Raw genomic sequence first — 17816 nt, 5'->3', positions numbered from 1 at the left:
CATTTTGAGTTGTTTGGTCTCGTCTCAAGTATGAGGGCTCCAATAGCTCATTAGCACAACTAACTATACATATTCAAAATTCAAGAGAAAATAATCATGTCAAAATCACCTACACTAAGTTGAAAATCGAAACATGTTATATATTTTTTCTTTCAATTTTATAATTTCTGCAACTTTTTTTTACTCCAATTGTACTTTTTAAATGTTTTTTATATATTTTTTTTACTTTAAAGATTGAAAATCAGTTGGACTAGAGTAGGTCAAGGCAAGCATGGTTCGACTTCTCTCAGGCATGCCTGGTTTGGGCTAAATACCCATGTTGTTACGGGTGAGACATCTCTACCATCTAACTTATAAATTAATATTATTTATTAGAGTAAAAGGTAGAGCAGCCTTTTGTACGGAAAAAATCAATATTATTTATAGGCATAGCTGAGGAAGAGAGAATGTGAATTCTAATGTGTTCATTTGAGTGCCTTAACATCGAACCCTATAACTAATCGAAGACATGGAGGACTATCATACCAAGCATCTCAATTTTTGATGAAGCACCAACGCTATGTAAGTGAATCGAAAATTGCGTAGTGCTGCTTGTCGGAGCTCACTCTATTGTATATCGGCCAACAATTGCAATTTATTAGACCATTTGAATGGAGGCACGAAGCAAGAATAATTTTACATCTACTTCACTTCAGCATAAGTTGCCACGAGTGCATGAGACTTGGCTTAAGTGGCTTCAGTTGCTTTCCTTTACCCATCGGAATGAACTCCAAGAGAGCAGCAAGACATCATAAAATGTAGCATATATATTCTAGTAGTATTTTCTACAAGGAATTTTAGCATCACTATCATGTAAAGAAAGCATGTTCCTATATGTTTAGCAAGAATTGTAACGCATATTTAGCAACAGGTTTTTTGTAATTAAAATTCCTGTTCATAGAGAGCAGATTTGTAATCCTCACTGAGGAGATAACAGGCGCTGTTGCATACACAATCATTTCATTCTAGTGGATACGAGTGAATGGAAGTCTAAGCCAGGAGGCAGCCTGAACCAAATTACTAGCCCATAGCATACTTTTGGGTCCAGCTTCTCGCAGTAGTTTCATACTTGGTCCGGTCAGTCTTATACATGTGTGCGATCTCTGGGACCAAAGGATCATCTGGGTTTGGATCTGTCAGCAAAGAACAGATAGACAGCAGTACCTGAAACATAAAGTCAGTTGTCATCAAACTAAATATCAGATAGTAAAGCTGGAACTGCAAGCTGGCTAAGCTGCTAGCCGGCAAGACTCCGAGATGGAATGATTCATTTAGCAAGGCGTCATAGTTTTGGATTAAAAATCAAATTCAAGAATGAATCTCAATTTCTGTCTAATTCCTGCATGATAACTATTCAAGCTTCTGATGTGGAGTGGTGTATAAATTTTAACAAGCCAAGTTCAAATCTTGCTTTAGCTTGATGAAAGCACAAGCTAAATGTTGTTATTGGGCATGTTTTGAATTTGAGGTCAAAAGCTAAACAATAATTTTATTTTGATCTACGACAACATGTGACTATGAAAATGTCAATATCAATAACCTTGGAAATGGTCAAAGCCGGACTCCACTGCTCCTTCAAAATGTCAAGGCAAATGCTGCCATTGCTGTTAATGTTTGGATGGAAGACCTTTGTCCTGAATGCAACCTGCATAAAACAGTTAACCAGGCATGATACTCAGGAATTCATATCATCCTTGTTTTAAAAGTAAATTGTTCCATATGTCAAACAGTTAATGAAATCACCCCACCACAGAGATCATCTTGATATTGGCCCAATGAGCAATTTTGCAATATGTAATGACCAAAATTGTGAAGAAATCGAAGGTTGTTACTAACTTCCAACGGATTACTACAGTAGTTAGAGCAAAGTATTCTTTCTCAAAGTTGTATCAACAAGATTTTTCTGTTTTATTGTCACTTATGTGAAGCTCCAGGTATGAAAAGTTAGTTGTAGGCGCCTTCCCACTCTTTACTCAGAACAGGAAACCCTTTCTATCGTCATTGTTAAACTCTTATGAACTGTGATTAACAAGAATACAATTGCTAAAATTTATCTGTAGATCTGGATTAAGTTTGAATAAGTAAGGATTAATTAATCATGTATTAGATTAATAGGTTCTAGATTTATAATGATCAACTAAATTTAATTTGGCCTTTTTTACATGATCCAGATTGGTATAGTTTACTGTGCCAATATGATGAGTGATGGAAGGGAAGAAAGAGAACAAGAAAAAGGAAGAGAGAAGGGAAAAAAAAAGAGACAGAAAAGGAAAAAAAAATGAGAACATATCAAGGAGCAGGTTCATTTCAGTTTGCTTACAAGCAAGAATGACAAACACTGGCCATGTATGATGCAATGTTGCAAGTGCTGCAAGCATAGGCCTCCTCGAGCTCCATCTCTTAATGGTTGTTTTATTTCCAGAAAATTGTGAAATTTGATGTCAATTGGCTTGTTTTACTTCTAGACTAGTGTAACCAATTGGCTTTGACACAATGGAGTTATGGAAGAGGTACAGTGGAATAAGTTTGTAAATATTATGAGGAAATATGAACAGCAAAATGAAGAAGTGGGTAAGCTCCCAGAGAAAATGAAACAAAACCTTGTATTTTAAGGAAGTCCTTCCTTCCTTTTCAACTAGCAATTATAATATCATCCACTCACCTCAAACAACATTAACAAGGTCAACCACAACGCTCTGAATGTATAAATAATTTTCCTATGCCATTTACATGCCAAATAAATGCTTTTTATATATTTATTGTAATCTCAGTATAGTGACGTTCCTGTGCATCTCATCATGCAACTTGTCATAGCATAACAATTGATGAGATATTGACAAATAAAAGGAAGGTAGTCCCTGAACTGTGAGGTGATTGATTAGAAATTGTCTCTAGAAGTAGAAGAATAAGAAATGTACACGAGGCAAAATTTGAATTGAACTAGTTAGTAAATTTTAGGATACCTTAGGAGGTTTAAATGGATAGTCAGGAGGAAAGTGGATAGTCACAAGGAAAACACCTCCAGCATAGGGACTGTCTGGAGGACCCATTATTGTTGCTTGCCAGTGAAACATGTCTTCTGCTACAGGACCTGTCAAATTCCATCACATTAAAGGTAGTATAAGAAATAAAGGGCACAATGCAAATAATCATAACAACGATTTTCTGCACACATCCAAATTTATCCACATAATATTTTTGTTCAAAATAATGAATTTAGTCCAACATTGTAACTAAAGCAATGCTAAGCTTGGGGATAAACTACAGGACCTCTCTTTTTATCAACTCTTTTAACAGTTTGCTACCTGTGCCCAAAGTTTCAAACCATGAGAAATTTTTTTGGCATTGTTCATAGACAGCACCAGTGCAAAACATTTTCTTATCAATTGAATGGTTGTCTATTAATATTGAATACACTGTCTATGCATTATTTAACATGAAATTTTTTACCTTTCAGATAATTATAAAATAATATCAAAGGAAAAATAGTGAATCCCAAAAAATTATGTTCTAAAAACTTGGTATCAGCCAAAATAAAACAAATAGCCTGCATGGATCTTGCATACCTAGATTCTCAAGTGAAAAATCACAAGATATCTAAATTGAACTACCAACAGTATCACACAATGTATCTTGTCTATATGAATAGATATATTGGTCCAACCATCATGCTGTAAACTATAAAGATATTGATTGAGTCCTGGTATGCACATGGGTGTCCAAGAGTGTGTTGACACCGATGTCCAAAGACTTGCCCTTGTGGTTCCCTTCAGTCCAAATAGGCTCAGGGGATATTTATGTCAGATTCAAGAACAGATAGATTGTGGAGCCATCAAGGGCATCAAAGGGGAGAATCCATGAGCCTGGAGTGTGAACTGCTCGCTTGCAGCCTGAGCATCAGAAGAGGGTGAGCTCCAACTGCAACTCCAAACCATCAGGTCTTTGGTCGTCACTGAGATGGAGGTTGTTGGGGCCTGGAATTGGATATGAAGTGTTGATGCTTGTGGCGCCAACAACGGAGGCATGGGCTGGACAACATCACGGGCAGCGCGGTAGAGTAATGAAAGTGACTAGGAAGGCGGTGGTGGTAAGAGAGAGAGAGAGAGACCGAGGTGCAGAGATGCGACTAAGAGATACCTTCTTATTGCTATTACATCAATGATCTTTGTAGACATAAATCTATAACTTGCTCAGTAACCAATTCCTGAATTGCTTGATCGCTCAACTCACAAGTCCGTCCACACCCGACATGACAAAAAATTTTCAAAAAAAATCTCTAGACACAGCAGAGGTAAATTTCTGTCAGGCGGTGCACATCAAGAGGGATGTGTAATAACACACGGCTAATATTTTCTCTGATCTCAAACAGAAAACGTGAAGAATAACGATAATGATTCTGATTTTTCAGCCATTCCAAAATGATTATGAAAGTATTCCCAATACACACGGTTAATATCAACGACATGAGATCTACTCATCCGGGCACAGAAACCTCTCCATCCGTGCCTAAAAGTTCAGATCCATGCCAAAATCGAAGGAAATGGAAACAGGAAAAAAAAAAAAAAGGCAGAAATTTACAGATCCAAGTGAGGGTTACCTGCGCTGCAGGAAGTGGGAGGATCCTTCTGGAGATCCTTGAGCTCCTTCAATATCCGTTTGGAGGCCATGAAGCAAGACCTAATTCCCGTACCAAATCAGCAAGAATCGAGAGACAACAGATGATAAGAGAAGGAGGAGGACGAAAATCTGGACCTAGAAGCTGAGGCAGCGCACCTTTGTAGGAATTACTGGGGCGCCGCGCCGCCTTTTCCTCACGCGGTCCGTGGAAGGAACGGCGAAAGAGGAGAGCTAAGGGCGGAAAGGGTACGGTTCCTTCCGTAGCGACGTTTTTATGGCGTATGGCAATTACTTTTACAGAGTAATTTTGGCGCAAGTGACGGTGCCATAACAATGACGACATCGTACAGATTACAGAAGCGTGTTTTGTGGTTGGTGAGCTGTGATTACGCGGTTAATTAATTAATAATCGTCACGGCAACTAATTTTAAAGTTATTTTTCACTTATGACCACTTAATTTTATATTTTTAAATATTGACTCATAGTTTTCACTTTTTCGAAACGACACTAAAATTCGATTGATGGCAAAAAAAACCATTCGTGTTTCTATTTTTTTTTGTTATTAGAATATTTTTGTGTGCTAGTGAATGGAGTGGCTTAGACGGTAATTTAGAAAGGTAAAATGTGTAATTTATTTTAAGATTGGGGAGAATTATGATAATAACAATAAAGACATTGATGTTTTCACATGAATCAAGAATAGAAGCTATTTTTAAAATTATTATTATTTTATCCCTTCATAACATATAATGCTATATTTTATAGCTTAGTGTGGGTAACTGTCCATACTGATCCTGCATTAGCTTCGCCCCTGGCTACAACGATGAAGTCATGGTTGCACGACACAGTGCAACAGGAAAGCCACAATAGATTTTCTGATGCACGAAGGATTTAAATCTGAAGATCAATAAGAAATTCACTATCGAGTTTGAACTACTAGAATAGCGGGGATAATTGGGTCACTAAATTGCTCGTCCTATGAAATTTATTTGATGGGCGAATTGAAGGAAGGCTATCCACCTCTAAAAATTAATTGGGCAGCAGATTTAGATACTTAGATTAAATAAATAAATACGAACCCATAGTGAGCTTCGAAATTTTGAATGATCATCAAACTTTAAAATGGGCTCCAAGACTCTCACAGGTTGTTTATTGTAATATTACTGTAATGAAATGATTTAATCTATAAGTAGGGAATGACATTAAAGTGCTTATTAAGGTAATTTATCGGAGGCATTGGACAACCATTTTTTTTACCATATTATTAAGGTAACTTGTGAAAATTTTAAGAAGATTGACCATATAAAAGGAAGGGTGAATGAGTGAATATCTAAAATAGAAAAATCAACTCGAATTGAAAGCTTTATTAGAGTGTTAGAGCCCTCAAGGCGTAACACAGACGGTGGACGCATGATATCTCTGACGTAATGGTCAGGGGTCGATTCTCAGGAACTGACGACCTGGGATTTACCCCGCCATGTGCCTATGGCTTATATACCTGCATGAACCTCCCTCCATATCCGTGGGACCGACATTAGGGGGACCGCTAAGATAGCGGATCTATCTTTTTATTAGAGTGTTAGATAGTGCAGCAAAATGAATTAAAATAAATAAAGCAAAGATGTTAGAATTCTTTTAATGTGATTAAAAATGAATTAAAAAAATAAAATAAAGATGTTACAACTCTTTTAATGTGGTTATCCCTTTGAAATTAGTAGGGATTGTCTAGTCCGTAATTTACGGATCAGGATATGGTCCATTGTATGAGGATCCTTAATTTAGATTAATCATATTTTTAAATAGATGGGATCCATCCAAATCAAGAGTCTAAAAAAATGGATCATCCTCTGATCTATAATTTGAGGACCAAAGGATCTGTGCTCCTTTGAAACCATTTACCTTTTATCTGAGAAAAAATTAAAAGTGAAAATTTTAAATTGTAAATTTATTATTTGCCGAGTATTTAATTACATTAAATTTTTTTTTCAAAACTATTTTTTTTCAAAACTGAATTTTTTTTTTTTCCGAACATGCTTTAGAAATTGAAAAAATCTAGATTTTTTAAAACTTAAAAACTACTTGATTTTATTCGTTAGATTTCACATTTTAATATGATCAAAGGGGAAAACTAGAGACTAAGTCTAAGGAGAAGGAATATTTTTTATTTTTATACATATTTTTCTTATATGCAAAATATGTACTTGTTATTTCTATTACTATTTATTTCTTAATTTACCCTAACTTAACTTAGGTTGATCCACATCAAAAAAGGAGAGATTATAAGTACCCCGTGATGATTTTGATGTGATCAACCAAAGTCAAGTTAGATCCTATTGTTATTTTGATATCTTGTGTCTAAGTGTGTCGAAACTTAGGAGCACAGGAAGTCGAGCGAAAGACGCAGCTAGTGAGAAGAACGGTACAAGAGAAAGTCGACGAGCTCGGTGCGACCGAGGGATGAGGCGCTGAGGAAGAGTACACTGGCGGACGAGAAGAAGACGCGTGATGTTTCCGAGAGACGAGAAGCCGAAGCGGAAGATTGCTTGAAGGTTGGAAAATAGGTTCAGGTGAGCTCTATTCCGAATAGCCGAAATCACCCAAGCAAACGTGGAACCGGAGTGGAATACCCGGACCCAAGCGAGCGGAACTGGAACAGAAGACTCGGACCAAAAAGTCAACTAGAAGTTGACTTTTGGGTTCGGGCACCCGAACCTAAAATCTCAGCCAAACGCAACGTGATACGTTCTGTTACGACGGGGGTAAAGTTTTATCCTCCTCCAGGCGCCTGTAACCCTTCCAAGCGCCCCCGACCAGGGCTATAAATATAGCCCTGATCCCAATATGTCAGAACAACACTTGTAAACGATTCCTCTTTAGTTTTGTTTTGTAATTAAGTGCTTCAACTGTTGTAAGAGGCTTCTCCGCGCTGAAGGTGATTGTTTAGTGAGCTTCAACTTCCTTGGATTAGCAATCCCCTGATTGCAAACCAAGTAACCTTTTTGTACCTCTTCTTTTTAATCAGTCTCTTATTTCTTTTATCCAAGTGTCTATTCTAATCGAGCTATAAGATCGAGAAAGGGATTTTGTTTATTTTTATTATGCAGGCTATTCACCCCCCTCTAGCCGGTTGCTAAGGGACCAATAGTAAAGTCCCAGAGAATGGCTCTTGGCAGTGAAGTCCTGAAGGCGTGATCTCTTGGTAAAGGAAAACCTGATAGCATGACCAAGCCAAAGGAAGCACTTGAAGGCAAGTGCAAGGGTAAAGAGTCATGGGCTTGAAAGCATCCTAAGAGCACAAGGCTGATGGAAGATGCTTGAAGTTTTAGGTCTAGGCTAAGGGTAAGTTCTGAGTATGAAAGGATCACACTCAGATATGTTAAACATCAGTTTTGAGGTATACCAGTCGACTGATTTGAATATGAGAACTCATAGAAAGATGTCTATAGCAAAACAGTTGACTTATGGAAAGGAACAATCGATTGGATCAGTAGATCAGTCGATTGGTCCAAATATCAGTCAACTGATATCAACTCACAGAATGTTAGCAATATTCTGTGATCAGCTTATCAATCGATTGATCATCAAAATCAATCGACTGATATGTAGTCGTTAGGCCGCTAACGTCAGGACATCCTAGAAATCATTGTTGTTAATAGCAGTTAGGGCTCATCAATTGACTGGTGAGAATCATTAGTCAACTGATGACTGTGAAAAAGAGTCATCTCGACCTCAACTCACAAAACTCTATATAAGAGAAGTTTTGGAGATTGGAGAGGGCAACCTTGTTATGCTAAAATGTCCATAAGCTCTCCAAGTGATCTCCAAATTTCCACACACTCAATTTCTTCTTCTTAAACTCATTTTTCATCTTGTAAGAAGAAGAGATCGCTTTGTAAGAAAGGTTTCTCCACCTTCAGTGTTGTTTCAAGAAGGAGAGTTCATAGTGGAATCTTAATCGCCGGTGTGAATCCTTGGATTAGTCACCTCAAAAAGGTGGAGACCAAGTAAATCAAGGAGTCAACATTGCAATTTTTATTTTTTTCATTCTAGCTTTTCGATTATTTTTGTTTCCGCTAACGAAGTTGTAGGAAGAAATCAAAGAAAGGTTGTTCGACCCCTCTAGCTGAACACAAAGGTCCTAATACATTAAATAGTCATGACTCGGACATTCATTGCAGCCATAGATGAGCCCTCCTATAAAAGGAGCCCATGAGCAAGAGCAGAGGTAGAGAAGAAAAAAGGAAAAGCAAAAGCAAAAACAAAAGAAGTTCTCTACCTTCGTTCTCCGACTTTTTTCCTCTTAGTCGTGCATCCGCTCGGCTAAATTATTCATGATAGCACTCAAGCGAATTCTCAGTTTGACATGAACAACCAGTACTTGGTTATGTGCGTGGTTCTATAGTTGTATCCTAGGAAGCATATGACCCAAGAGAATCTCAAAGAATAGTCGAAGGTGGTGCAAATTTATTTTAAAGAAACTGCATTAAGCGCATACCTCAACATCTCTCTCAGCTTCTGACTCCCGACTCGATGACTCTACTTTCAGACTCAGTGATATGAAGCAGCAATCTTCTTAACAACTTAGCAACTCGACTCTACTTTCAAGGCCGACAACCTGAGATTATTTACTTAGGTCATATTAACAAATAAGTTTGAATTTAATTATAAATTTAGTATTTTTTTCTAAAATCTTCGGCAACAAATTATTCAACATTAAGAATCCAGCAAGACTTATCCATGCAAAAGACCGCTATGCTAGGGTAAAATATCCCCGTGATTTACCTGTCTATATCTTATTATTGAGCCGATGATACTAAATCATTTGGGATAAACGATATTACATTTTACTCCAACAAAATCTAACGAGACTTAACCTAGTTAAACTTTTCAACGCACAGGACAATAATTTATCAAGTATTTTATACCTCTACACTTGATAAATATATCTATAAACACGATATTAACATAACTTGAACCTTTTGTCAAATAACTAAATTTTTTATTAAACTCATTAAAATATCTTGATCGAATTCTACCACTTAAAGCATGATTGCATCAACAGTGAATATCAATAATCAAAACTAATGGTTTAAAGGCCTAAACTATGTTTAAAGATTAGTTCAATCTAACTTTCTGTTAAATCACCTAAGAAGGTTAGGTCAACCAAGCCTTAATGTATGGTTAACTAAAGACTAGGTAAATTCAATATTTGAATCGTCAGCAAATAAATTAGGTTGACCTAAGAGGTTAGTTTGGTTGGCTTAGGCATGAGAATGTGATCATTAGGGCTTTCTTTATCCATTGATGTCTGATGAAATAATTTGCATCTATCCATTTATTTATTCATCAATTCAATTTTATCTACCGGTTGACTTGCCCATCCTTTAACCAAACAAACCCTAAGGAGCTTGGAAGTCAAGTCAAGTTTCATCATGGGATTTGAAGCTCTCTTGATAACATCTTTCACACCTAAGGTTAGATTTTTATCAACTTGTTAAAGCAATGAAGCTTACGAATTGAATATAAAATCTATAGCAGACAATATAGAAGATTGACAATTTTATGATAAACATTTATAATAAATTAGGAATTATTGGGCAGTATATTTGTTGTCTTGCACAATGCTTCATCTGTCTTTAACAGAGAACACACAAAAATGTAAAACCAATTCAATTTTAACATTGAAAAAAGGATGAAGAAGGCTATTAGAGTAGTAGCTAATTTATACTTTTGTGAACTTCATCAATATTCATCCAAGTAACTGTACAAGGACACATCAGTCCATGATCTATTCCGCGTGAGCAAGCTCCTAAGGAATCCTCTCTTTTTTGTTAAATTTCGCTTGAGCTGTTTATGATTGTTCTGCTCGGCAGAGATGCTTGTTGGAAGTGACTTTTGAGACTCCAGAATATACTGTGACAAAAAAAAAAGCTAAGAAAAAACTTATATGGCAGGTAATCGAGATGAGTTAAAGGAATTTAGGCTTGATTTAGCTTGATTTGTAAAAACTACAAATGTGGACTGAATGGGCAATCCTAATGAAAGCACATATTAGCCACAGTTCATGAATCTGTGCTTTTACCAGATTCCTCAGTTGTTAAATTAATTTTTGTGAACACTTGATATTTGAAAAATAATTGCTTCTAATAAAGTCATCAAAAGCAGAAGGTGCAAAAACAGAATTACCTGCTTGGATGATTTGGGATTATTTGATCTGTCTGATATAGTTCTTGCACGTATAAGTGGACTAGAAGCTCGAAGTGGTGAACTTGCTCTTCTTTCTATATTTAAAAGAACGAAATATCCATCATATAGATTTCTTTTTGTACTCGTGCCATTAAATTGGTTGTCAAGTCCCTAGAGAATACCTTGACAGATGGTCATCCCTGTGTGTGGTAAAGGTGGATTTGAGCATATGCTAGGAGGTGGGGGCAGCATGTTCTCTCTTACTGGAAGAGAAGGTGATGGAGATCTTAAACGAGCATTTCTGCTAAGGTATACATTAATCAATGACCAGTCTGGATTCCAATTCAAGAATTCAGCATTACTAACTGAAGAGTGACATACCTCAAGGGAGATAGACCATGCCTAGCTGCTGAACAAGCACCACACATTATGTTATTATACGAGTTTCAACTTTTCATCCATATATTATTAGTACAGGATAAGGATGTAAGGATGATTTTACCAGTTTGGTGACCTTGTATTCTGTTGCTCTCCTTAGACGGGTAGAATCCTTCATATTTTAGGATAGCTTGTGTGTCGGAATCAGCCAAGGATTCACCTAATCAATGAGAGTGCAATTCAGAATTGTAAAACATTGAATGAAGCATCATCAAGAAACCAATTGAGAAAATAAGAAGATTGGTAATTTGCCTTGCATAATGTAATGTTTGTGATACTTTGGGGTTCTGATCAATAGAGATTGCTGAGAAAGGCCTTCTAGGTCAATACATGCTTGGCATGTACGAAGTTTCTGAAATTAGGGAACTGATCAGATGTTGCATTACCGATGAGCATGAGGTAAAAAATAATAAAAAAACCATACCTGATCGACACAGGATATTTCAGACTCTGCTAGAAATACCTGATCAACCTCTTCATTGAGAAGATTATTTACCTTGTATGATACTGAACCTAAATGATCTACAGCATTAACAATGGCTTCAACAGCATATTCTTTCAGTGCCCTCATCACTCTGCTTAAGACAAAGCTCCAAGTTATGATAACTTCTAACAAATGAATCTCATATCCTAGCGAAAACATGGCATGAGGTAGGTTCAAACATACACTTCTTTCCTCTCATTGTTAATGTAAGATAATTCAAAATACTCGGCTGCTGAGTATAACTGAGATCTCATAGTCCTCAGGCCCTGACAAAGAAGCAAAGGTGTTTTAACATGTTAAGTATGAAAAACTTACTCTTTCAATTGAGGGAACAAAAGAAATCCCAAAATAGAAATGTTTGTTCTCCTAGTATTTAGCTTGCCCAATTTTCTACAAAGTCCTTTGTCTAACATACAATATCAACTATGAAAATCCATACAATAAGAGTGTGACGCTTCATCCGACTACTAAAATCTAAAAGGCATTGATATGTTAAGATAGGGCTTGATTCATAATATGTATAATCTAACAAACTCCCTCATAGTCCAGCTAACCCAAACTTCAAATCAATATGAGAACCAGATAGCATAATCAGAAAGAAGCAAAGAATGACCAGAGAAATTGTCATTATGAATTATGTGCATAACAATTTAACCAAAAATCTTAAGTTTCAAGACATATTTATCTATTCAAAAATTAAAAGATATCATCTAACCAAGAAAACCCTGCAAATTTTCCCTTGTCTTGCTATTTATGGGAGTTTCTTTGCCTTCCTGTCAAACTTCTCCACACACTGGACATCCTCTGCCAATATGCTCCCAGGAGAATGGAAATATACAGAAAGGCACATGACAAGAATTCCAAAACGTCTCTTTTAGGTGAAAAAGATGCCATCCAATCTACATAGGCGGAACAAGGCCAAAAAATCCAAAAAGCAACAATCACATAAATAGAACTGACACTCAAATATCTAGGTATCCACAATAATACTCGTTCTAAAGATCTACTTGAATATAGCAAAGTGTTCTGTGATGAAACCTAAATTGGAAGGTGAGAACCAGGAAGTTTCCTAAAAGTGCAACAATTGATGCATTATGCTGCTCCGCCCCTAAGCCTACAGAAGATATAGAAGGGATAGACAACAACAAAAATGGAGGAAGTACCTTGAGACTATCTGAAAAGTGCAGGCTTTGTTGAACGGGGAGGTCATCCAAGCTCGACGCTTGTTGATGATTGGCGGAAAAGGAAGATCCGGAAGGTGACGGAGGCTCCATGGCTGCAAATCAAGCTTTTGACAGTAAAAAAGTCCTCGATTTGCCCTCTTCCTGCCACTGCAAACCACAGGAAGAAAAACACTCCGGCATTCCCGTCGCCATTTGGTTTCCCAGCCTTTATAAGCAAGCCCAAGAGGAAAACTTGAGGGGGCAAGGAAATTGTGGAGGAAGTACCTTGTCGCGCTGTCACGAACCACAGCCGAGGCCCATGTCTGGTGGCGCTCCACTAGGAACTGGATCAAGGGACCATGGGGATGGTGCAGAGAAGCTGCGATGGTGAGGGTGGCGGATGTGATCCCTTTTTCCAGTGCCGCACTAGGAGGGCGAGCTAGGAGGAGAGGATGGTCGCCATCATGATGTCCTGGGTCATCTCCTGTGCTGCTGAGAGACAAAGGGCGCTCACTTTGTCTTCTTCATTAAACAAACAAAATTTTATTTTAACCCTGTTTTGCAACTAATCTTTCAGAATACCCTTACTAATTTCACTATATCATGTTACAACCCGTCGAAAGCCAATTTAAAAAGCCACTTAATCATCCAAATACATTAGTAGAAAATTTAAAAAGAGCACCTTTATTATCATTATCATATATAAAAAAAGCATCCTACTTTCAAAAAAAAATCAAAAAGGGATTCATGTTTTAAAAATTTTCTTATTTTTCTACTGTAATAGCTTTTGCTCTAATATACTTAAAATTCTTAATTAAGTAATAAATACTATTAGTTAAAATTATTTAAATATTGATTTAAATACTTCAATTCGATTAAAATTAGTCAAATGCTATTACAGCCATAAAATTATTATTATTTAAAATAATTTTGATTAAAACTACTATAACAAAGAACAATTTTAATCAAAATTATTATAACATAGAGTAGTTAACTAATATTGAATGAAATGTCTTTAATCAAAGTTGCTTCAAACAGAGCAATTGGATCGGAGCAACTTTTCTCAAAGCTACTTTAGAAGCAAATTTACTACTACAACTATTAGAATAATATTAGATAAAGGTATTATTTTTTAAGGACAAAAATTAAAATGCAATTCTAATAAAAATTGTCAAAAGAATATTTAAAAAAATTTTAAAATGCCTCATTATATAATTTTTCTAAAACATACTGTTAATTTCAATACTACGTGTAGCCATTATTCGGGTTATAATGCTATAATAATTAATATAATATTATTATATTAGGGCATCTCTAATAAGGTATTAAATGGACATTATAACATCATCTACTCACAATAGAGAGATAGGGGGAGTGTTAAGAGTGGACGTTTAAAATGGTAAAAAAATATATTAAAAATTTTTAATGTTATTTTTTAAAAATAGTAACATTATTTTTTAAAAAATAAGATTATTATTTAAAGAATAATAAAAATTTAAATATTTTAAAATATATTTAAATTATATTTTCTTTAGTATGTATTAATTTTTAGATGATTGAGTGAACTGTGAGATGTATAAATAATGAGTGTTAATGTTAAAAAGAATGTGAATGAAAGAAATATGTTATTATAATGAGTATATTACAATGGATCTCATACTTTTTGATAAGATGATTGATGTTATAATGAATTAGCGTTGTAGATATTCTAACAACTGCTTAATAATTATTTATACTTAGTTGTTAATTTTAATTAATTTAAAATAATTTTTAATAAAATTTAATTAATTTTAATTAAGTTGGTTTAGTGACAACCTTGAAGCAGTTACCCAATCACTACTGTCTACTGTAACTATTCCATAGTGGTTTTTATATAATAATAATTTTATTAAAATGAAATAGTTAATTTTTATATTGTAACTACTGTAAAAAATAGAGATTTTTATTACAAAACATATGACAGATTTTTTTTAAAAAAAAAATCTTTAATAATTTAGATTTTTAGTTTTCCAAACAGATTAATCTTCCGATCTCATAAAAAAAATGTTATTAATCACTAAAATAAATTACTCATATCGAAAGTTTCCTACTCCTCACAATTTTCCCTCTAAATAATACCATCAACAGCGTCTTACCACTGTACCTTGTCTTGGGGCGACATAGTCACATAGATCTTTTTGGCACCAGGTGTTATTTGGATTTTCATCACGCTCTTTTTGTTTTTTTTTGTTTTTTTGTTTTTTTTTGCTAATATAGAGTGTCTTTTTTTGTAAAAAAAATGGACCTTTTTATTTTTAACTTTCTCTATTTATCAATATATTATTACTTTATTGACAAATAAAAAAAACTGAGAAACATGATGCGAAGCCTACTATTGACAGTGAGAAGCCCACTTCATAATTATTATGTTACGCTAGAATAATAAAGGATATTTAAAACAATTAAGAAACCGTCAGATAAGGACACAACGCTATTAACTATTTGCATTTGTTAGAATTGATGCGTAAATAGTTGATATTTGTGACGAGAATCAATTCAACATAAATTCCAGCACAAACTGTCGTTGTTATGTTGAGATTAATTAACAATAAATAGACCGTCGAAGCCATTTAAGTAACTAATTAGTCTATTTGTAGACGTAGTTGCTAACAGGCTAAGATACGAAGGAAAATCAGGGAAGAAAATCAGAAGAATTTAAAAAAAAAACAAAAGAGAAAATTCATTTACTAAAAAAATAAAATTTTATTAATAATTGAGGGATAATTTTTCGTACAACTAGACATGTATTTATATAATTTATATAAACTATAGACTTTAAGACTAAAAAAGAAAAAAAAATTCTGAAATATTTACCTCAATTTTTATCTTGTAGAGAAAGAAAAGAGATCTTTCTAGAAAAAAAAAGGGTATATTTAATGTTAGATTTTTAATTATTTTGAATAACTTTTATGGATTTTAAAATCTAGGTATATTCAATCTAAATTTTATAAACTTTATAAAAATCTAGTGGTATCCAAATTAAATTTTTATAGAGTTTTAAAAAGTCATGTGTTATTCAAACTTTACTTTTTAAAACTTTATTAAAATCTTTTGATATTTAAAGTTTCAATAGATTTTCATGAATTCTTTTAGAATTCCTTGGATATAAATTTTAATTAATAATAGCTCTCCCAAACACTTGGTACAACTTTAAAAATAAAATAAAAAATTTTCTCCACCCCCTTGAGATTTCAATAGACTTCAAATCGTCTTAATTTTTTACGAATAAGTCATTTCTTTTCTTGCTTCTCAATTTTGATTATTTTTTTATCTAAAAGGCTCTGTCGTTCAAAATTTCAGCGGTCTGCATCAAACTCTTAGCATGCATTTTAGATAAGTTGACAACCGCTTGCAGCCTTTTCTCTAGTGGTGGCTCACGGTGGCAGACTGTAGACGGATATTTTTCTCAGGGTTACTCGTGATGGAAAACAATGAGGAGTGTCATCTGATGAAGTCGGTTGTGCGCCGGAAAGAAGGAATTATTTGAGAAACATATGGTTTTGTTTCTCAATTTCTTATAGGCAAACTCAGTTTGAGGTAACGCCAAGTCCCACTACTTTGGCTTGGCTCTCGTCATACACCTTAGAAGATTGCCCAAACTATGATTCACTACCTCAATTTGCCTATTTGTCTGGAGGTGGTACGTACTGCTAAAATTTAATTGTGTTCCCAATTTTACCCATAAACTCTTCTAGAAATGGATAATAAACTTGGTATCATAGTCCGAAGTCATAGATCAAGGAATGTTATGTAAACACACGATCTCCTTAAAGTAAAGATAGACAATCCATACATCATCCATAATCTTCCTACAAGCTATAAAATGTATCATATTTGAAAATATATCAACCACAACTAGAATAGAATCTGAGGTTCATTGGATGCGGGGTAGTCCCAATACAAAGTCCATACTGACGTTGAACCAAAGAGCTTTAGGAACAGGTAAGGGAGTATTATACTAGCCTAAATTGGTGTGAGTACCCTTAGAATGGTGGCAAACAAAGAACCGGTCTACAAAGTGGGTTGCATCATTGGTCAACTTAGGCTAATAAAAATCATCAAATATAAGAGGTTGTGTATTGTCACGACCAAAGTGTCCTTCATTATGAAGTTTACTTATAATCTGTCACCTTGGTGAACAATTCAAAAGGCACAACTGCAAGTCTCTTAACAAATAACCATTATGTAGAATAAAATCGTGGAGAAGACCATTATACACCTCCTAGAATATCCGTCCGAATGAAGGGACCATTGCGTACGTATCTATGAACACCTCAAAATTGGTAACTTTGGTACTCATAGTGGTAAGTAATGAAGAGTGACTACTCAAGGCATCCACTACACAGTTCAGGCTCCCTGCTTGATATCTCAATGTAAAGGTAAACTCCTACAAATATGCCACTCAATTGGCATACCACCTACTCAGCTTATGTTAGTCTTGAGGTACTTTAAGACTTCATGATTAGTAAAGAAGATGAATTCTCTCTATACCAAGTAGTGCCACCAATACTTTAAAGACTAAACAATGACATAGAATTTTAAGTTGTAGGTAGAATAATTCTTCTTAGATCTGAACAGTATTTCACTAAAGGCAATCAGATACCCAGATTGGCTCAAAACACCCCCTATCCCAATATTGGACGCATCACCATTAACCTCGAAGACTTTGTCAAAATTAGGAAGTACCAGAACTAATGCCTTGGTCATCTTCTATTTGACCAAATGAAAACTAGTCTCTGCTTCTTTGGACCACTTGAAATCTCATCCCTTAAGACACTCTATGAAAGGAGCAATCAGAGTGTTAAAGTTTCTAGTGAACCGGCAATAGAAAGAAGCCAAGTCATGAAAA

At 35.0% G+C, this 17816-nt stretch overlaps 2 protein-coding genes across 9 annotated transcripts; both read right to left on the bottom strand.

Annotated features, from left to right (window-relative positions):
• Positions 1 to 853: 853 nt before the first annotated feature.
• LOC122006187 (ubiquitin-conjugating enzyme E2-17 kDa-like) lies at positions 854 to 4965 on the bottom strand. 3 transcript variants are annotated; one of them, XM_042561584.1, is made up of 5 exons: positions 4813 to 4965; positions 4637 to 4716; positions 3003 to 3130; positions 1580 to 1684; positions 854 to 1203 (listed from the first exon to the last, which is right to left on the bottom strand). In XM_042561584.1, the coding sequence occupies exons 2-5, from the start codon at positions 4704 to 4706 to the stop codon at positions 1060 to 1062; spliced, it is 447 nt and encodes a 148-aa protein (XP_042417518.1). In that variant the 5' UTR covers positions 4707 to 4716; positions 4813 to 4965; the 3' UTR covers positions 854 to 1059. The 3 variants fall into 3 exon arrangements, with proteins under 3 accessions (XP_042417518.1, XP_042417519.1, XP_042417520.1); XM_042561585.1 differs by having other exon boundaries at positions 4792 to 4947; XM_042561586.1 differs by lacking the exon at positions 4813 to 4965 and having other exon boundaries at positions 4637 to 4785.
• A 5351-nt stretch (positions 4966 to 10316) lies between these two features.
• On the bottom strand, positions 10317 to 13445 carry LOC122006185 (probable protein ABIL3). Of its 6 annotated transcripts, XM_042561577.1 has the most exons (10): positions 13214 to 13443; positions 12929 to 13096; positions 11949 to 12031; positions 11706 to 11856; positions 11534 to 11633; positions 11346 to 11441; positions 11225 to 11252; positions 11026 to 11147; positions 10844 to 10938; positions 10317 to 10570 (listed from the first exon to the last, which is right to left on the bottom strand). In XM_042561577.1, exons 2-10 carry the CDS (start codon positions 13037 to 13039, stop codon positions 10400 to 10402), a joined length of 957 nt encoding a protein of 318 aa, XP_042417511.1. In that variant the 5' UTR covers positions 13040 to 13096; positions 13214 to 13443; the 3' UTR covers positions 10317 to 10399. The 6 variants fall into 6 exon arrangements, with proteins under 6 accessions (XP_042417511.1, XP_042417515.1, XP_042417516.1 ...); XM_042561581.1 differs by having other exon boundaries at positions 11778 to 11856; positions 12929 to 13445; XM_042561582.1 differs by having other exon boundaries at positions 11026 to 11144; positions 11225 to 11249; positions 11778 to 11856; positions 12929 to 13444.
• Positions 13446 to 17816: the final 4371 nt, after the last annotated feature.

Source organism: Zingiber officinale, chromosome 7B (assembly GCF_018446385.1).
Source record: "Zingiber officinale cultivar Zhangliang chromosome 7B, Zo_v1.1, whole genome shotgun sequence".
NCBI classification, from domain to species: domain Eukaryota; kingdom Viridiplantae; phylum Streptophyta; class Magnoliopsida; order Zingiberales; family Zingiberaceae; genus Zingiber; species Zingiber officinale.
The sequence above is the reverse complement of the archived record's forward strand: the minus strand, read 5'-3'. Positions and strand labels throughout refer to the sequence as shown.